Source organism: Schistocerca cancellata, chromosome 7 (assembly GCF_023864275.1).
Source record: "Schistocerca cancellata isolate TAMUIC-IGC-003103 chromosome 7, iqSchCanc2.1, whole genome shotgun sequence".
NCBI classification, from domain to species: domain Eukaryota; kingdom Metazoa; phylum Arthropoda; class Insecta; order Orthoptera; family Acrididae; genus Schistocerca; species Schistocerca cancellata.
In genome coordinates, this window is record NC_064632.1 from 65,591,760 (window position 1) to 65,614,257 (window position 22,498).

At 37.6% G+C, this 22,498-nt stretch overlaps 1 protein-coding gene across 2 annotated transcripts in view; it reads left to right on the forward strand.

The window, feature by feature from the left end:
- The window catches only part of LOC126092383 (centrosomal protein of 120 kDa-like), a 185,848-nt gene that overhangs the window by 91,650 nt on the left and 71,700 nt on the right, over positions 1–22,498 (forward strand). Inside the window, exons 5-8 of one of the 2 annotated variants that reach the window (XM_049907947.1) lie at positions 3,272–3,463; positions 19,933–20,678; positions 20,843–21,089; positions 21,180–21,312. In XM_049907947.1, the coding sequence (XP_049763904.1) occupies positions 3,272–3,463; positions 19,933–20,678; positions 20,843–21,089; positions 21,180–21,312 (1,318 nt within the window). Of the gene's footprint in view, positions 1–3,271; positions 3,464–19,932; positions 20,679–20,842; positions 21,090–21,176; positions 21,313–22,498 lie in introns of both variants that reach the window. The other variant, XM_049907946.1, reaches the window with a different exon arrangement.

Consider the following 22,498-nt stretch of genomic DNA (forward strand, 5'->3'; position numbering starts at 1 on the left):
AAATGCTACTAAACTGTTACTATATTTCAGGTCTTGGGTGAGGCTAATGACCACACGCTCTCCCAGGGAATTTTCTGTACATCTGTCATTTGATTTTCCTGTGTAAATGTCAAATTTTATGACATAGTCAGTCTTTGAATCTGCTAAATACCATACCTTGTATCCTCATTTTACTGGCTTGAGAGGCATATACTGCTTGAGCGAAGACTGTCCCTTGAAAGTTATCATACTTTCATCCACAGCCAGTACCTTACTAGCAGTGTATGGCTTATGAATTGTGTTGTTCAGAAAGGTTATAAGAGGTCTGACCTTGTGAAGTTTATCGTGGTTTGGATGCGCTCCTGGAGGATTCAGCCTGTTGTCATTTATGTGAATAGTTTCACACATCTGTTTGAAACGTTTGCATGTCATAGGTTTCGATATGTAAGGCTCACCTAAGGCAGGTTCTGAACTCCAGTAGTGCACTACACTTGGCAACACAACCACACCCATCAAGATATTTGTTCCAATCCAGGCCTGTAACTCCTCTACAGATAAATTTGTCCAGTTATTTGTTGACTCACGTACAGTCTGACCAGATTGCCTTTTTTTGTTTCTGTTGTTCTGCATACAGATTTGTCTGCTGAACCACATACTCCAGCATCTCATTGGTAAATGAAGAAAGGAAGTAGTCTCTCTCCGTGCTGTGTTTTGTCAGTGGGTGGTTGACAACTGGTTCTCCTTTTGTATCAATGTGAAGAAAGTCGAAAACAGCAGTGTCATCGGACCATTCCTCTTCTGCCAATGGCTCTTCTGCACTTACGGTACTGTCACTAGAAATATCGATGTCCATGGAGCAAGAATTGTTTGCACTGTTATTGATATTAGGTTGTGGAAGCAAACACAGATCAACGTCTGAAGCATATTCATCTTCTGATGCTTCATCACATTCTATTTCAGAATCCTCAGGATCGCTAGGTAGTGAAAATAGCAACTCCAATGCTTCTTCTGGTGTGTATTTCTTAGTATAGGCATGTTTCTTTGACATTTGTGCTATGAAAAGCAAAGAAAGATTGTGAGGCGAATAATAAGTGATAATATGATATTCCAAATATATTTGCCACCAATATTAAAATTTACTTACCACAATGTGAAAACAGTAAAGCTATGAGCTGATAATAGTGACACAGACATATACTTCAGAAGCGAAGCAAACTCTTCCGACAACAGTAGTGATCCCGCAATACACACAAACTGATTGTTGTAGCAGTTTTCATACACCTGGTACAGTGTACTACTACACAATGTCAGGCAAATACAGTGATGGTAAGATGTATTCCCAGAAGCATTATGGTACCTCGACGTTTGTGGTAAGTATGCTTCCCAAGGATCACAAAAGACATTGTGGTATATATATTTCCCGAGCTCCTTTCAGAAACGACTTTTGGTGGTAAGCATACTTCCCAAGAACCGTGGGAACACCATTATTTGGTGGGATACATACTTCCCACAGTCCTAAAAACTATGTTCAGCAACAAACAGAAACCAGAGCTAGTGCAGCAGACTACCACTAGGGGCCAGGAGCGTACGGAAGTGGGAACACGTATTTCCATGAATGCAGTAAAGGAATAGCATTAGTGGGAAGTATATCTCCCACAGCCCGTGAAAGGGTTAAAAGGCTTTCTGTGATCAGTGAATACCTGCTCAATTAATGTGAAAACACAACATAGTAATGCTCACTTCAGCGTGAATGTGAAACAACAATAATTGCTAAATGGGACTGGGTAAGTGTAAGTATTGTTAGGGAAGTATGTCACATGCAAAACAGACAATAAAAGGAAGTGATTTAAATTGTACTGTTATTATTTCAGAGTGACATTTTTCGTTCTTTAATTAAATAACTTCAGTATGTGCAACCTAAAAGAGACACATTTTCATGTTATACACATAGTCAAGTTATTTTTGTAATCAAGCATGATCTTCGTGTAAAGCTCCCATACTTGAGCCTGATAGTCTGATATCAGCAAAAACTTGAAGAGACATTTAGTAACGAAAGGAGTGACAGAGTTTTACAACTTTGTTATTCCGATATTGACCAGTCAAATATGCAGTATGTTGGTGAAAATTGCACCAAAATTCAGTTATCACAGATGAGATCATGATTTTTTGTCTGAACATAAATTAGCTTCTTTATTTCAGAAGTAAATATGACGTAAAATTAACATTCAATTCTAAACATTTTCACTGTCTTCTTAAAGGGAGACAACAGCTGATAGACTCTCTCTTTACATCATTAGAATTTTATTAAAAGTACAGTTTGATTATTTTTCTTTCAATTAAAACATCAATGCTTTAATTTAATTAACATCTCCTTATGTGTATTCACTAAGGCAGTAAGAACATCAGTATGACAACTTCTGATATTCTGCTACACTGTAGTGCACAGTACTTCACCATTTCTTAAATCCATATTGATTGTTCAGAATAAGTTTATGAATTCTGTTACACTTTTCTAATTGATTACATGCTGTTTGTGCAGATATTTTATTTAAAAAATTTGTAGTATTGCCATTGGGCAGAAATATCCTATCTCACCTCGCCTCCCCCTTTTATGTATAGGTTGAACTTCTGCATATTTCATCGTGTCAAGGAAGCAAGAAATGATTGATTTATTATGTGGCAGAGATGGGGTGAAATTTTGTGACAATTCATTATTTTTTTGGAATTTCATCCCAGCCCATAGATTAACATTAGAAGTATGGTTGAGACAAGTTACTCTCTTAAATCATTAAAGAGTGCCCCGTTGTGTTTTACACCCACTGTCCATTTGCAGATGCTTATGATTGTAAAAGTTAAATAGATGAATTTAAAAAGTGTGGCCATTTTGTTGGTGATTTGTTACTAGATAATATTTAGAAATTGGTAACTGGAAATTGGTAACTACAAATCCATAAGTTATTTTAGTGTCTTTCAAGAAACATTAAAGATACTTATTTTTTTTTTAATTTGTATTTTATTTCCAAATCTTTCAGTGTTGTTATATTTTCATGAACACACCTACAATGGCGAACATTCCTCTTATGACGTCTTTTACTTTTGCTCCTCTTAAATAGACTTCTATTATTTTGAGCCCATATTTTTTCAGAATTGTGTTTTATTACTCCAAGGAAACCAGAAACCATAAAACAATTGAAAATTAAACAATATAGTTGTATTAAGAAGTTTGCGTTTTTTAGTTTTTTTATTAGGTACTTCAAATTGGCTATTCATAAATGTCTTATTTTCCTTCCAGAGTTGTGAATCATTGTTACAAGAGTCTGGTAGCCAGACATCGTTTAATTCAGAATATACATGTGAAAATTCCCAACTATATTTTCCGGAATTGTGTGAGGCTGAAGGTTTTATACAGATTGGTCCTCAAGGAGAAACAAGAGATATATTTTTGTTCACAGTATTTATTGGTGACTCTGGACATTTGAGCTCAGTAAGTGCGTATGGCAAACATATTTTACTATAAAGAGATTGGTTAAACAACTGTGAAATTTGATTTTCGTGCAGTTGATTTGTGTGTTTACATTAATTGTGTAATACCATTTGTAAATATTCATAGCATATGAGAACTGAAAAATGGAAATGTTTTGTTAGTATGTAAGAATTTAAGAAAGGAATGTTCCATATATTTTTGTTTTCGTCATTATGCCAGAATGAGAAAAATGATTGAATTTATGTAACTTTGCTATCCTCTTCTCCCACAACCTCTTTGTATCCTTCATGAAGTTTGTCTTCCATTCCTCTGACCAGGTCCTTTTGGTTCCAGTTTTTGCTTTGTCTGCAAACGTATGATTAAAACTTTCTGGAAGATCAAAACTGCATGATGGACCAGAACTTGAACCTCTACCTTTGCATTTTGTGGACAAGTTCTCTAATGACTGATCTATCCGAGCGTGACTCGTGTTTCCCTCAAAATTTTGCTCCCACCAGTAGCTCTCTCCTATCTGAATTTGAAAGAAGAGCGTTGTTTCCAGGATGAATTTCCACTCTGCTGCAGAATGTCTGTTAATTTGAAACTTCCTGGCAGATCAAAACTGTACTGGACTGGGATTTGAAAAGGGAAACTTTTCCCTTTCAGGGGCAAGTGCTGTACTGAGTTAACTATCCATGCCATTTCTGTGCTACATTTTTTCTTCCAGGAATGCTAGTCCAGCAGGGTACGTAGGTGGATTTTCAAAAATAGGAGAAATGTACTGGCAGATGCAAAGCTGTGAGTCATGCTTGAATGGTTGCAGAGAGAAAATTCATTCAGAAAATTTATGATCCTCAACAAGTGTTTTGAATGCAGATTTATCCTGTACTGTGTCACCTGTAATGCCAGTGTTCCAAGCAGCTCATTGATCTCACCTTTCATTGTGATGGCAAGACTTAGAATTCCTTTGATCAGCCTGATATTACTTATTGTTAGAATGTAACTTCAGAATTTAATCATCTTTTTCTGAAAGTGTGAGATATTTTCTCAAAATTCTGATATTATTCCTGAGATTCCCTTTACATCTGAATTCACCTATTCAGACACAGCCAAATGTGAGGGTCATTGCAAAAGTCATGGCAACTATTTGTTGTCTCGAAAATGGTAACAAATAAAAAACTTCTGAAATATGCAGATGGAAAGTTAGTTCATATGTAAACATTACATGTAGGGAGATAGATGAACACACATATTGCCATAAAGATATAACATGAGAAGAAAGATGAAACAAATTTTGTCGTTTCAAACATATTTTACCGTCAGTTGCAACAACACACCATAGTACATTACGAACTATGTGCATTCCATGGCATCAGGAGTCTCCCCAAGAAGCCACAGTAACATAATGTGATACTAGGTGGTAGTTCTTTCCAGGAGAATGAATCATGAAAAAAGACCACAGTGTGAGTTGAGCAGCTATTCAGTAGGGATGTTACCCAACTTGAACAGTGCTCTTACGTAAAGATTGCAGTTCACCATGGAATGAATGCATGACAAAGACACAAGAAGCTTGTGAAAGTGGCAGGAAATGCTGCTGTACCGTACTGAATGGTTGCTCAGTGGGTAGATGCTGTCAAGTTTGGCAGAGGTGCAATGGGCGACATGCACCAATCCAAGTGGACTGTCAGTGTGCATATGGATGTGCTCACCCAGATCATCCAGTGCTTGTGTACAGGTACTGAGAAGATAACAATCTACAGGATTTTACACAATGAGCTACACATACATAAAGTTGCTATAAAGTGGGTGTCTCATGCACTGTGTGAAGTAGAAAAGTGAAAACATTACAAAACTTCTCATGTGCATCTAACACATTGTGAGGAGGAGAGACAATATGCTTGCAAGAATAATCACCATGGATGAATTCCGGGCCAGAGCCTATGAGCCAGAACTGAAACACCAGTTCCTTAATGGCGTCATCCAGGTTCACTACACAGGCAGAAATTTCATCACAGTGCTCTTCTGTGAAGTTAGTGGTCATTATAGCTTGTGACATTAGAGGAGTGGTTTTGTGCCATTTTGTTCCACGTGGACAAACTGTTAATGCACTGTACTACTGCTGCACTTCCCTGCAATGAAACCTATGACAGGCTGTTCAGGAGAAATGTCCTGAATGGCTACACAATGCATTAATTCTTCAGGGCAACATGAGAGCACATGTAGTAATGTGTGTGTGGAATGTGCTCAAGCGATGAGGTTGGGAAGTACTAGATCATCCACCATATTCACCATATTTATCACCTTGTGATTATGACCTCATACCAAAACTGAAAGTGCCATTGTGTGGAACACAATTTCAAACATGACAACATTGCCACAGCAATGACATGTGAGATGCAATGATTCACTCATGGTGAGGCCATGGGTATTTAGCATCTTCTACAGCATTGGCAGTGTGTGACTGATTTGTTGGGAGATTATTTTGAGGGACAGGTTCGTGTTCCTGTCCTGTACTATTGTATACCGTTGCAAATGACAGTAAGACACATTTGGAAAGATCAAACTTGTTTCATCATTTTTCTCATGCTATATCTTTATGGAAGTGTGTGTGTTCATCCATCTTCCTACACATAATATTTACATATGAACTAACTTTCCATTTGCATACCGAGTGAGGTGGCGCAGTGGTAGCACACTGGACTCGCATTCAGGAGGATGACGGTTCAATCCCACGTCCGGCCATCCTGATTTAGGTTTTCCGTGATTTCCCTAAATCGCTCCAGGCAAGTGCTGGGAAGGTTCCTTTGAAAGGGCATGGCTGACTTCCTTCCCCATCCTTCCCTAATCCGATGAGACCGATGAACTCTCTGTTTGGTCTCTTCCCCCAAACAACCCAACCCTCCATTTGCATATTTGGAATTTTTTAATTTGTTGCCATTTTTGAGACATAAAATATTTGCCATGATTTTTGAAATGACCCTCGTATTTTCATTGGAATTTTTCTTTCTTGCTTTTCTGTGCTTTGATCGGCCTCTATTCATTAAGATTATCCATTTTTGTAATCCTTGTGACATGATTAATGTGTTGTAATGTCTTAGTTTTGCATTCTCAGATAATGATTTTTATTATCTGTTTCAAATGATTTTGTAGGTGTTTTGTAATGCAGATTTTTGGATTGGATTGTTTGGGGGATGAGACCAGACAGCGAGGTCATCGGTCTGGTCGGATGAGGGAAGGACAGGGAAGGAAGTCGGCTGTGCCCTTTCAAAGGAACCATTCCGGCATTTGCCTGGAGCGTTTTAGGGAAATCACGGAAAGCCTAAATCAGGATGGCCGTATGCGGGATTGAACCATTGTCCTCCCGAATGCGACTCCAGTGCGCTAACCACTGCACCACTTCGCTCGGTTTTTGTAATGCAGAGGTTATCTCTCTGTTTGGTTCAAGATTTAATCCTGAAGGTTAGATAATTGCTCCTAGGTATTTGAGTGAGGTACCTCGGATATTTTGTCAAATTGAGTAGTCCATCAAGATACTGCAAAACTATTTCCCATGTGCTGAATCTTTATATAAGGTACTTGGATGCCAGTTTTGACTTCAATTTGAAGAATTTTTTTTAGGGAATGAGTTGCTTCGTTTCTGTTGTCATAGAGGAAAGTTAGGTCATGAATTACATTTTAATACAGTCTGCAATAGTTACTGTTTCTCTTTTATCCGATAGTGAGGTTAGTACCCTGCTATGTCCACTATTAGCATCCAGTACGAGGTGCCAGGATGTCACAAGGACCTGGTTGCTGACATCCAGCCAGAGATAAAACCCTGCTCCCAGTTGGCTGCAAGGCACATCAAATTCCACTGTGCTAAAGTCTCCAATTCACTTGCACCATGCTTTCATGACTTGGTTGTATGGTGGATTTCAGCTGGACTATGTTTTTTATTGCTATACTTAGCACATGTGTGAGGAAAACAGAGTATCAGTGATCATGAATCTTGAACTCATGAAACTATGGAGTAACAGCTGCAACTTCAAATGCAACAGCAGGCACAACAAGAACAATGAAAGTAACAGCTGCAATTTCAAAAGGCAATTCTGGAACAACAGCAGCAGCTGGTATTGCTGCAACTCATGAAGCTAGAATAGCATCCCACGACCATCACCACCCTGTATGCTATTTCATCCAGAAGTCAAAAGACTGGGACTTACACTGCAGTCATCTACAGCTCCATTTCCAAGCGAGTAGCATACCGACATTGCTAAACAGAGTGCTTTTCTGATAGCTACTAATCCTCAAATATTGTGTCTTCTACAAAAATTACGTCCTCTTGATAAACTTGAGTGCTTGGGTTTGTCTAAAATCCATAGTTTGCTCTCTAAACATTAAAGCAGCAAGCACATTTTGTAGCAGCTAGGCTTGCATTTTTTTCATTGTTGCAAGAAGTTGCATCAATCATATGCTGCATAGAATCTCAAAGAGCTGACTCATAAGTGTCAATTGGTATGTGATAATCAAAATTTTAAACAATCCTATGTTGCATAGTATATGATGATGTAATAATTATGTATGCACATGCACACTCCACATTGGAAGAAAATGATTCGAGGAGTAAGAATAGATGCAGATGTCATCTATGTGGATAAACTAATAACAAAGTTCAGTGAACTGTGCTATGTGTAAAAATTCACTTGCAAGAAACATCTTACACATACATGTAAAAAATTTTAGTAAAGGTTAGGCATAGGGTAATAAAATCAACACATGTATCATTTTCAAACAATAGAAACCCCAGATAGGAATATCAACAATGCAGGAAAAGACAGATTGCTACTTGCTGTAAAGAAGACATGTCAAGTTGCAGACAACACACACACGCACACGCACATGCAAGCAAAGCAAGCACATCTTGCACACACACGACCGCCAACTCAAACATCTCAGACCGGGAGCTGGCAACCTCTCACTGCTGCAAATGAGTTACTTCCGTATCTCTGTGAATAAAAAAAGGTTCCAAGTTTTTATCATACAACATACGTTCCTCATAGCATGTTATTATTTGCAGAACACCTTGTTTCATTATCTTGAATCATTTACAAGATATGAAGGTTGTTATGATCACAGGATTTGTGATGTGCAAGGATGTGAATAGGCATGTTGTGCATGACAATCCTTCAGACATAAAACCCAATAACTCAAGGAGAAATGAGATAGCCTTCTTTCCTCAGTTTTAAATAAAATTTTGATATCTTATCTACATTTCATTCACAGCATTGTATGAACTAAAATCAACACAGGAAGCAGCTACATGGGTAGCACAGTACTTGTGGCATGCACATGGGTTTTTTTTAGATTAGGTTCCTCCCCACGGGGAGCAAACTGTTGGCCTGAAAAATTACCAGTTCATGTCACTAATGTGGGTGTGCCAACTGTAAAAATTGTTAGTTCGCCTAAGCAGGTCATTCCAAAGGATTTAAATATGCTTAATCTCATGTTAGTAAATTGTCGAAGTGTCTGTAGCAAGATCCCCAAGTTACTCTCCGAAATAAACAGTAGCGATGCCAATATTGTATTAGGTACTGAAAGCTGGTTGAAACCAGACATAAAAAGCAGTGAAATTTTGAACTTGGATTGGACAGTGTTTAGGAAGGATAGGACTGATGCTATGGGAGGTGGTGTGTTCATTGCAATTAAAAGCTGTTTAAATGCAGTTGAGATCGATACTGGGTTGGACTGTGAAATAGTCTGGATAAAGCTGTCAATCAGACAAGGACTGACCATTGTATTAGGATGTTTTTATAGACAACCAGCATCCACAACAGATGTCACAGAACATTTCAGGGAAAGACTTGAGTACATAGGAAATAAATATCCAAATTATCCATTAGTTATAGGTGGAGACTTTAATCTGGCATCCATTGATGGGGAAAATTACATGTTTATCACAGGGGGCAGAAGCAAAGATTCATGTGAAGTTATTCTAGCAGCACTCTCAACATACAACCTTGAGCAATTGGTTATAAAACCAACTCGAAATCGGAACATATTAGATATCTTGGCGACAAACAGACCTGATCTTTTTGAGGAAGTTAATCTAGAAGAAGGTATTAGTGACCATAATGTCATTGTTGCTTCTATGTCATTGGTACTTGGGGGGGGGGGGGGAGGGGGAACAAACAAATAAAGCAACAGCATAGAGTTTTCTTGTTTGGGAAAGCAAATAAAAGTGTCATTAATGAATATCTTCATCGTCAGCCCCAAGCATTCACTGTGGGACACAAAGGTATTAAACATCTTTGGTCAGAATTTAAAGGTAGTGTCCACCATGTGCTAGAGAAGTATGTGCCTAGCAAAAATATAGGGGAGGAAATGGATCCACCTTGGTACAACAAACATATTAGGAAGTTGCTGAGAAAGCAAAGGATTTTACACAGTCGTTTTAAACATAGTCACTGCCCTGCTGTCAAACAGAAATTATGTGAAATGAAACAGCTGTCAGGAGGACAATGAGAGATTCTTTTAATGAATTTGAAAGCAATATTTTATCTGCAGATTCTAAAAATAACCCCAAAAAATTTTGGTCATATGTAAAATCTATGAACGCTACAAATAATTCAATACCTTCTCTTGCTGACAGTATGGGTGATGTAACAGATTATGATAAACAGAAGGCCGAAATTCTAAACCTAGCTTTCAAGAACTTGTTTACAGTAGAGGACTGCAGCACCATTCCCGCTTTCAATTATCGAACAAATGCAAGGATGGCTGACATAGTGTTTAGTGTATCTGGGATTGTAAAACAGTTAAGATCCTTAGCCGCCAGGAAGGCATCTGGCCCAGACGGTATCCCCGTAAGATTTTATGTTGACTATGCTACCACCATTCTTATCCATAATCTGTCAGAGATCATTGAACAGCGGAAAGTTCCATGGGACTGGAAGAAGGCCCAGGTCATAGCAATCTATGAAAAGGGTAGAAAATCGGATGCACATAATTACTGGCCAATTTCACTGACATCAATTTGTTGTAGAATCATGGAACATATTTTGTGTTCAGACATAATGACCTTTCTAGACTCTGACAGGTGACCTCCCCATCGCACCCCCTCAGATTTAGTTATAAGTTGGCACAGTGGATAGGCCTTGAAAAACTGAACACAGATCACTCGAGAAAACAGGAAGAAGTTGTATGGAACTATGAAAAAAATTAGCAAAACATACAAACTGAGTAGTCCATGCCCAAGATATGCAACATCAAGGATAGAGAGAGTATTCCTGCTAACGTGGCTCCCTGGCTGGCAGTTGACTGTTCGCTACTTTGGACGAGAGTGCATTAAATACGTGAGATGTATTGCATGGGCAATATGAATCCAACAAATATAGCTTGCGACTTCAATAACAAGGTCAATGAATATTTTCGAAACTGTAAGGAATCGGAAAGTTCCTTAAGGGATCGAACGATTGTCGAACATTTGTATGATTATTTCCTACATTTGTTGATAAACAGTACATGTGGTGATGATGATACCTTGCTGATTGCTGTGGGGCTGTATGTACCAGATGATGAGATTGTTGACGATCTGTACGAAGAACAGGAAGAGGAAATACTGCGACTTCAATCTGATGGTATTTCTTTGGGTTACATGAAGGAAGTGCTCCAATACAGGTTACTGTCCAAACCAATTTAAAGACGTAAATATAGATTATGGAGTGAAGTAACAAATAAATTTAAGGAATTTAAAGGGATGGAGGAGAAAAGCACAATTAAATATTGCAAAGTAGTCATGGAACGAGGTGGAATTCGAAGATAGAAGTTCAGTGAACTAGAAAACCATGTATACCGACAATTTATTAAAGCCAGAAATGAATTAAGTGCAGTGCATGATACAATCTTACAGATTTGGGGATTGCATTATGCTAAACAAATTGGCCTGGACTTCAAGGCTTCATCTCATTGGCTTGTCACATTCAAAAGAAAATACAAAATTACGAGCAGGAAGATTACGAAATATGTAAGTAAGAACTACTCGAATAAACTGGAAGAACTTTTAGAGTGTTCCAAGACGTTTATTACAGAAACTAATGTCAGATTCCAACAGTATGAAGACGCATATATTATCAACACAGATCAGTCCAGTTTTAACTATGAAATGAAATTGATCCGCACGTTATCGTTAGTTGGGGAAGGCGACACAGAATGTACTGTAGACCAGCTGCATGCCACTTCACATAGTTATACCATACAATATGCTCTGAACAAAGCAGGATTTCTTTTACCTACATTTTATTTATGTTTGCAGGAAAAAAATGGTGTATTTGGACCGCAAGTTCAGCAACAGGTGAATAGGGTACTTGCGCAAATGTCAGGAAAAATGGAGAAAAGACTAGTCAAAGATTTTAATGAATGTGTGATTGCTCCTTACGTGGACAAAGATTTTGCCTTACTCCTTGACAGCTATACAGGACAGAAGGATCAGGCATTGTACAATTTTAGTGTGGAAGTAGACGTGATTACCATTCCTCCAGGTTGAACACCTCTTGTGCAACTGTTAGATGTGTTTGGTTTTTGGCAAGTGAAATACTTTGTGAAAAGACTCTATGATTTTGCGAAGCTGCACAGGTACATAGAGCAGTATTGTTTACGTGATCGTGTGTCAATTATCAAAGTTCAGGCACTCACATATAATCAACTTCACTCTCCAAAATTCCATAACATGTTCAGATTTGCTTGGACATATGCAGGATTTGACAGTCTACACACGGAAAAATTTGAAAACGTTAAAAACATATTTTGACAGAGCACAGGGAAAACTGTGTGACTGTGAAACTGTTGCATTCATTTGTTGCAGTTTATGTGACAAACTCTTATGTTTTCATCACTTTTTTGGGAGTGATTATCACATCCACAAGAAAACCTAAATCGGGCAAGGTAGAAGAATCTTTTTACCCATTCCCCAAGTGTACAAGTTAGGGGGGTCAACAACATACTCCTGTCATGTGACGCACATGCCGTCACCAGTGTCATATAGAATATATCAGACGTGTTTTCCTGTGGTGGAATCGGTTGACCTATGACCTTGCGATCAAATGTTTTCGGTTCCCATTGGAGAGGCACGTCCTTTCGTCTCCTAATCGCACAGTTTTGCGGTGCGGTCGCAAAACACAGACACTAAATTTATTACAGTGAACAGAGAGGTCAATGAACGAACGGACGGATCATAACTTTGTGAAAATAAAGAAAGTAAACTTTTCACTCGAGGGAGGACTTGAACCAAGGACCTCTTGTTCCGCAGATGCTAACCACGAGGCCACGGCGCTCCTGAGCTCACACTATCCTTGATGTTGCCTATCTTGCGCATGGACTACTCAGTTTGTATGTTTTGCTTATTTATTTCATAGTTCCACACAACTTCTTCCTGTTTTCTTGAGTGATCTGTGTTCAGTTTTTCAAGGACTATCCACTGTGCCAACTTGTAACTAAATCCGAGGGGGGTGCGATGGGGAGGTTCCCTTGTGAGAAGCTTATCTGCAGAAACCAGCACGATTTTAGGAAACAGCGGTCATGCGAGACACAGCTGGCCCTCTTTGTGCATGATATACAACAGGCTCTAGATACCATCTCCCAGGTTGATGCCATATTCCTCGACTTTTGAAAGGCGTTCGACTCAGTTCTTCAATGTCGCTTGCTCCAAAAAGTGCGTGCTTACGGTCTATCCAATGACATACGCGGTTGGATAGAAAGTTTTCTAACAGACAGGGAGCAGTATGTCATCCTGAATGAGGTGACTTCAACAGAAACAAGAGTAACTTCAGGTGTGCCCCAGGGCAGCATAATTGGTCCACTGTTTTTTATGATTTACGTAAACGATCTGGTTGATGGTATTGACAGCGGCATTAGACTGTTTGCCGATGATGCTGTAGTCTACAGTAAAGTAATATCACACGAAAGTTGTGATCAAATCAGCGAGGATTTGCAGAAATTAGTAAGTGTAACCTACTGCATATAACAAGGCGAAAATCCCCATTAATGTATGAGTACAAAATAAATGCCAAGTCTTTGGAAGTGGTAACATCCGTCAAGTATCTGGGTGTGACTTTTCGAATTGATCTAAAATGGAATGATCAGATTACACAAGTAACAGGTAATGCAAACTCTAGATTGTGGTTTATTGACAGAATCCTGAAGTGATGCAGTCCTTCAACAAAGGAAATAGCTTACAGTACATTAGTTCTTCCAGTCTTAGAGTATTGTTTGTCTGTATGGGGCCCTTACCAGTTGGGTCTGATTCAAGAGATTGAGAAGGTCCAAAGAATAGTGGCAAGATTTGTGACTGGTACATTTAGCCATCACGAGACATTACAAATGTCATAGAAAATTTGAAGTGGGACACATTTGCAGATAGACGGCACACGAAATGGAAGGGGCTGCTCACTAAATTCCGAAAACCGATCTTCACCGAGGATTTAGAGCATATATTATTACCACCAACTTTCAAATCGTGCAATGATCACCATTGAAAGATAAGGGAAATTAGAGTTCATACTGAGGCGTTCAGACAGTTGTTTTTCCCTCGCGCGATCTGCGGGTGGAACAGAGGGGAGAAAATATGACTTTGGCACAAATTGTGCCCTCTGCCACACACTGCTTGGTGGCTAGCAGAGTATATATGTAGATGTAGATCAACCATACACAATGCATTTTTATGTCTACAAGATTTTTAAAATCGAGTGTAATGTTTTACTTAATTTGATGCAGCACTGTAACTATAGCATGTAATGAAAAGCAATTAAGTTCTGTATCAAGTGAAGATATCAGACTGTAAGATGGGAAAAATCAGTTTTCTTTGAAATGGATGATAAGTATTTCATAGCAGCCGGCATGTCCACATGGATGGAACTGGGCACATCGTGTCTGACCATCCATCCATTATCAAACCCAATAACTCAAGAACAGAATGAGATACCATTCTGTTCTAATTTTAAGTGATATTTTGATAGCTTACCTACATTTCATTCACTGCACTGCATGAGCCAAAACTGACCATATGAAAAGTTTTGTCAGTGCATTAGTACCTCTGTGAACTCTTTAAAATTTCATGCGATGTTTTGCTTAATTTGATGCAGAGCAGTAAGTATGATGGACAATGAAAATAAATTGAGTTATTTATTGAGATGCAGATATAAAATCATAAGATGTGCAAAAATCAATTTTTTTTTTCACCTAGTAGTTTTTGAAAAATAGGATGAGAAGTATTTCATATTGACTGGAACACCATCTCTCAGCACAGGCACCAGGATTTGGTGAACAGTACAGCCACAACAAGAGCTATCTCAGCATGAAATGCAAAGAGCACACCTGTAGCAGAGAAAGGGTTAATATTCGATTATTGTATTGTTGTGCTATTCTGTTATCCAGTTTGTATGACTAATGCATTAAACTATCTAAATTATACCTTTATTTGTGATTTCAGTACACAAATGTGTAAAAGTATACCTACAGCAGACAGAAAGAAAACTGAGTCCTTTTTGACCCAAACATCTTGAGAGCATGTGGAAAATAAACAACATAACACAGAAGACAGAAATGTGCATATCCCAATGATATTTTGTGCCTGATGTGATGGCACAATTAAGATGACTTGTTTGTACAGTGCCGTTACTCACATTTGTGTTGGACTGTCTACATTGATACGCCATCATATCAGGTAATTTCATTCTCAATGTGGTCATGAACATGGCCTAACATGACAGCTCCTTTGTGTCATTCCGTCACGTCCTTGTGTCAACCCATCTTACTTCACTGATTCCATATGACTGACTGGCACATACACACCGTTCCACTGCCATGAGCTATGTCACTGGTGGAGTTTTACGTGGCATCCTGGTACTAGTTCTGCACCATTCCTACACTGCAAAGTGACCGGCATGCTCTTTTAAGGAAGTGGCTACTGTTATGTCTGGTGATCTTATTTAAATACGTCACATTTTAAAAGAGTACATTTCATATTCTTTTGAAAGGGCAGGTATATTTCAGCTGATGACAAGCCGTGTGTGGGATGTGTTTCAATATTTTTAATTTTTCACGCTCTAGCCCAAACTCTTAGATTGGAGGGTTCAGTATGTTCTAGAGTGACTTGTTCATCCATTTTTAGTTTCATAATCAGCCAGTCATCTATATCTGCTGTAACAGTTTAATACCATTGTCTTTGAGGTTTGTCTTTTGTTTTATGTAGGCTTACCATATTTCTTTTGGGTTCAACCCAGGAGATAATACCATATTTTCTTAGGTCCAATGCTGGGCACATTTTTGAAATTACTTAAACCACTTTGAACTTTTCTGGACACTTTTTCATTCCCCTTTCTTTTCACATCACTAAAATGACTGTTAATATTATTAGTGGTTTAAAAAAGCAACTTTTCTTCGAGTTTGTGTTTTTTCACACACTGCAAAAGTTATTAAGTCATAATTTGAGCAGTTTCACATGACACTTTGGCAAAATGTAACAGGTTAACTGAAATTTCCTTCTCCAGACTGAAATGTCTTACAACAGTGGCTACAAGTTTTACTTCTCTTCTGTTTGAGCTGTCCGTATATTTGAATATGCAGGGGATGCCAGACTAAAATCTTTTATTAGAAAAAATAACAGTCTTTCTTCTGCTCAGTATGGTTTCCAAGAAACTAAAACCACTACTGATGCACTCTAGGGATTTCTTGATACTACTATACATCTTGATGACAAGAAACTCCCAGCTACAGGTGTCTTTTGTGACCTCACAAAGGCTTCTGACATGGTAAATCACAACATACTGTTGCAAAAGTTGCATTCGTGTGGGATAAGGGGAACTATCCACAGCTGGCTCAGCAACTATATTAAAGACCGAGCACAGTACATTCATACAAATAAATTCAAGCAATCAGAATTCTAAATGGGGTGCACTCATCTATACAAGTCATAAAACATTGTGTGCCACAGGGTTGTGTTCTAGATCCTTTGATATTTCTACTTTATACAAATGACCTCCCTTCCACTTACCCACTAGCAAGGTATTTCTCTTCACTGATAATACTAATATCCTTATATCAAAATGAATTGAATCTCTTCAGTCAGCATTTAATAGAAATACAAGCCAACTAGACTCATGGCTTGCATAAAATAACTACTTCTAAATGCAGAAAGGATGGTATGCCCAACATTCCACACCATTCACATCAGAACTCCCCAGGTTCCAAAAGTAACACTAAGTGGCAGCAATGTAGTATTTGTCAGTGAAACAACATTCTTAGGGATTGACACCACTGATACATTCACATGGAAAAGCCACATTGACATGATTGCTTCCAGGCTAAACAGTTTGCTTTATGCTCCACTCAGCGAGGGATGAATGATGATGATGATGATGATGATGATGATGATGATGATGATGATGTGACGATGATGATGATGATGATGATGATGTTGATGATGAAAAAGGAGTCGGAATAATCCTGTATAAAAAGTAAAGAGAAAATGTAAACTGCCCTTTAAAAAATTAAACATGTTGCCTCTGCCCAGCCAATATATATTTGAACTTCTCTGTTTTATTAAACAAAACATCAACAGATTGCACAGGAGACTGGACGGTCACCTTCATGACACAAGGTCAAAAAAATTGTAAAGGCTAGCTCCCCATTCTACTCTACAACCATCTCCCAAGTAGAAAGTATTCAAGAATCAACAAAATTTTAAAAAATCTTAAGAGCACTCATAACAAAGCATTGCTTTTACAGCATACAAAACTTTATCCTATGTGACCTATTGTAAATTAAGTTATACATTTTTATTATGTTTCAAAATCAAATTGTTTCATTAAAAATAACCTTTTGTCCATTAATAAACTTTTGATAGTTGATTGTGGCCAGTATTATTATTTGAACTTGTTCTTACCCTGGTATTATTATGAATACATATGTAATATATCTAATATATTAGTTACACTATAAGAGACAGTGCTGTACCTATATACCTGTATGTTCTCATATCACTTGATTGACTTGTCCCATGCCATGTCATACACTTATGTACATTGAATGATTGATTGGATCAATAAACATACAAATACAAGTACTGTTACATAATGGAAGTTTTCCAAAGAACACAACATATTATCAGATATAAATATCAAAATAACAGGAACAATAATTGCTTTGGTTTTGGTTCTAGCAGATGAAAATAGTGGGTCATTTGGGTTTTTAACCAGTTTATATGTGCAGTCTGATATTTTCAAACTGAGTTTGTATCTGGCAGTGTGATACTTAAATGTAGCCTTTTTAACAGCACACTCCAGATCACAATCTCTGTCTTTGGCTTTAATAAAATCATGTATCTATGGTGGAGCAGTAGCATAAATAGTATTCATATGTTTAGCTGTTTTCACATGGTCTTTAATATCGCCTGTTGTTTTATGTACAACAGAAAATTCTCCATTACAGAGTGTGCAATAAACACGTTTATTGTTACTGTCATTACACAATTTCAGAAGTTTGTATTCCGTTGCAGGTTAACATTAAACACTTTCTTTTGTGCACTGCTAAATGATGAAACAAAAAACAAACAGAGATAATGTGATCAAAAAAAGGGTAGATGAGTTACTTCACACATGAAAACAACATAATTACTGCCGTTGTGTTACCAGATGATAACAGTAAGTGGAAAGTTATGGCAGAACTGATAGCTATACCTTCACACTGACATGAGTGCTTGCTCAAAGTTTCACTGGCAGAGGCATGGTCTTTACTGTTATTGTTTAAAAATGTGATGTTGAACATATAGGTCTAATTAAAAAAAAAAATTCTCGACAGTCATAAAATTCTCAAACACCATACATTTTTACAATCCCGGGCAACACTAAAAAACAAGGACTGACTGGTATTAGGCCAGACACATAGTAAGCCTAGTTTTATCTCAGTTTGTTCAAAGAACTGAGATATGGAGATATGGTTAGTTTAGTTTGTTTGTGTGAGGGGAGGGGAGAGGAAAGCAGAGAGATTCTGTTTGTGGTTGTTGTGTAAGATGTTTTAAGGTAATAATTTTTTTCTTGTAGTAAAACTTTTCAATGCATTTAGTCATTTTTAACCACATTAGTCTCGTCAGGTTTCACTACTTTCACTGAAGGTCTTGACCCCATGCACTGAAACAGATCTATCTCCATAATCGTAATTTCCTTCATGACTGAACAATGACTATCTAAAAACAAAAGAAGAGGGGCTGTTCATGTTACTAAAGAACTATTTGTTGTGCTATACAGTATTTGTGCACATGTGTCATTCAACATAGAGATGTGTCTATACTCCTTGACTAGTTCAATTAAAATCAGTTAGCTCGATGAAAGTGAGTGATCAGTTTATGGGTATGTTCTTGTCATCTGTGAGAATAAAAATCTCACATATGAGTATTGCTGCAGATTTGTGTGGTGGTAGACTTCATAGTAGGATCCTATTGAGTACACAAAAGTTTTGTGTTTTATTGCTTTCACTGTTCATCAATTTAACGTAGAGCTAATCAGTTTCATTGACACTTGTTGTAAAATAAGAACACATTTCATTGTCAAAAAACAGTTGTGCACTGAGTGTGGCTATGGTGAAATGTGGAAGAGAGCAACTGTTGTGATACAGCATTTTTCATGGCTAAGTTCCCAGAAAGATACTAAATCTCACTAGCTATTTATGGTTAGTGCAAGTGGATGTACAGAAGAGCTGAAAACTGGACCATCAAATGATGTGGTGTTGTGAGAAGTGTTATTTCTTCCTATCAAAATAGTCCATTGGCAGTATATGAATGAAGAGCCCTTCTAATGCACAGAAAATCATGATAAAACAAATTAAAAACTGCATGGCTTTGGAAACAACAATGACTGTTTTCATACTTTGGGTTGATGATAATTTCTGTCACTTACTTGCAATATTGTTTACCACAACTGACACCTCATTGCTAGATTACTTATCATAAAGAAAACTCGTTACAGCTATATTCAGAGCAGAAAGTGCTGTTGAGTCAAATTATGCTGAGACTCTTTTCACATGAAATTTTCTATTAAGACAGCAAATGTGTAGATTGTAATGTTTCACTGTTACTAAGACAAAAATTAGAAAAGCCATGTTATGTGGTTTAAATAACTAAAAATCGTGAGCCATCTATTACAGACAATTGTATGTTATGCTTCATTTTGACTCTATGTGCAATTTTAGTATTGATTTATATGAGTGCCAGTTTTGCCTAACTCCATTACAAATTGAAAGATTCATTCTGCACAAAAAACTGTGTCACTTATATTCTGTTCAATTACATTGCAGGCACACATTCATTGTAGTTGGTACTGAGTGAATCACACATTTATTGATTTCTTGTTGCTATTGCACACAACAGATGCTTGTTTATTGTCATGTGGATAAAGTATATAATTTTGTTCTTGGTGATAATTGTGTCATTTTGTACATATAATTACTATATTTTTCTGTTTCAGCTTGTAACTGATACAGAAGATCAGAATTCAGCAGAAATGCACTTTAGTTTTAATGTGTTGGGAGTAACAGTACGGACAAATCCATTAGTAAACATATCTGAACCAGTTGTTACAATGAAAGAGAAAAGCGTTTTTCGCATCAGAAGCTCTCTAAAAATATTACAGAAGTATTTTTTAAGTAAACCTATTATGAAAATATGCCTGATGAAAGGGGAAAAAGAATGTGCTTCTTCAAATGTTGATCTTTCTGCACTCATTCCTGCTGACAGAATACTAGAATTTAATAATGAATCATTCAGCAAGTGTGTAAAACATAAGAAGCATTGCATTTTATGTACATCAGGCACCGAAGTGCTACAGGAAGTTGCACATGAACCATTTGTTGATATTTTGGTGAAACTAAAATATCTTGACACAGTTGGAGAAGTTTTGTTACTGAACACTGAAGATACAGAGCTAGCTAGAACACCACTGAAAAAACTACCAGTTGAAACTCTTGAACTCAAGGATGTTGCAACCAGTGTTAATATACCGGATTTGTCACTCATGGAAAAGACTGCTGAAATTAATGATGATTTTATTACACCAACTCCAGGCACTCTGAACACAGCTGTGGGACCTGGAAGCTTCTGCTGGTCTGTCAAAACAAGTGATAATGTTGACCCATATCATATCTACTGCCTGCAAATAGAGTTACAAGAGATCATATTTTACAAGTATCCACCACAGGAAAATTTCTTTTTTATGTAAGTTTCCATTGATATTGATAAATATTTAATTTGATGAAATCAGAATATGCCATTGCTACTAGATAAAACTCTGAATTCAGGAAATATCTTATGTATTTATTCCACAGTTAGAGATGAAAACTGTCACTTGAAGTTAAAAATTTATGAGTGTATTTTTACAGATTTAACCACTCAAAGGCACAAATTTTAACGACTGCTCTTGATGAAATCTGTGTACATGAAGTGAACAAATATATACATTTACAAGGCTTTGGGTGCAAAATGCATTTTGAAGCACCTGTTCAGGAGATTGATAAGCAGCTTCTGACAGAACCACCAACAATATCAATTTACAATAAGATAAATGGAGAAAATATTAAATTTGCGGAAGCACAATTAGATGTGGCACTCTTGTTCTTAAACAAAGAGGTAGTTCCAGAAATCTCATTCTGTAAACTTTTAATTTTGTTTCTATTGTCTTCATGATAATGCTACATTGTTGATAATTTTTTACAGAAGCTCTCTACGTCATCTGCATTAATATCAGCACTGAACAAGGGTGAAATTGTTGGCATTTTGACAGTCTCAGTGGCACTCAAGGATTATGGTCTTCAGCTGCCCATGGATGTGAAAGCTAAATATACTTCCTTAGGTAAAAACTTGGGAAGCTGCATTTTTTTTTTTTTTTTACTTCTACTTGGTTGAATCCTTTAGTGTGCAACGTACAAACCGTGGGTGTCTCAACTGATCAGTGTTAAAGTTGCAGACTACAAATTCAGTGGTCACCAGTTTGATCCCTGGTCACTCCTACGATTTTTAATCTGTCACTTATCACTTCTTTCACCTGTGGCAGTGTTTATTAATTTGAAAAATGCTGAGTTTGCATCATGGTTCGAAGTCCATGTTAAAAGTATAGGTCTCCTATAACTGCCTGGTTAAGCCAATTCAGAGGTCAGAGGAAGACTATGGCATACTGTCTCCTATAGGAACGTACCTATTAAAGCATTGTGGTGTTCAGATCAACCTTCAGGTTGATGACCACTTTATCTTGTTTTATACAAATAGTGTACATTAGCACCAAAATATTAAAAATGTGAATCACTGATGCCATGTGAATATATGCAGTTTATCAGAATACCATGAAAATCGTCAGCTTAAAGTGATAAAAATTTGTCTCATACTACTGACAGACTGGTAAAACAAAAAGGAGTTCGATATGCAAAATGAAAGTGCTAAGACCCCAGTCCTAGTGAATAAACTATGTTAGTGGAGACATTGAGCAGCGGACAGGAACATTTAAAAGTAGACTGTTGGATGTTGTTAATCTGTCTGACAAAGTCCTTCATCAGAGGTGAGTAGTGATGTTGTCTTGGGTTGGTAGGAGTGGGAGAAGATGCCATAGTGTTACCTGTGGGAGTGTGCAGGGACAGGATGATGGACTGCTGGATGCAGCATTGAGAATTGAGGAAGGGGGGGAATAGAATGTGTGTGAAGCTGGAGTGGGAGCAGAGAAGGGATAAGGCAGTAGATGGAGGACAGGGTCTAGTGAAGGTTCAGTCCAGGGGTATTACAAGCTGTCAACAACTAGGGATTTATACTGGCACAAATATAAAATCCGTTAAAACACACACACACACACCTCTACAGTTATATTGTGCCAGCTGGATACACAATGCTGGGACCTTAGCTCTGCAGCTTGACTGGAGTGTGATTGTGCATGTGGAGGGGGGTGGGGAGAGGGAGTGAGAAGTGAGAAGTGGGAGAGAGCAGTGGAAAAGAGGAAAAGGTGCTAATGGCTTGGAGTGAGGCAGGAAGTGCACAAGATAGGAATGAGAGAC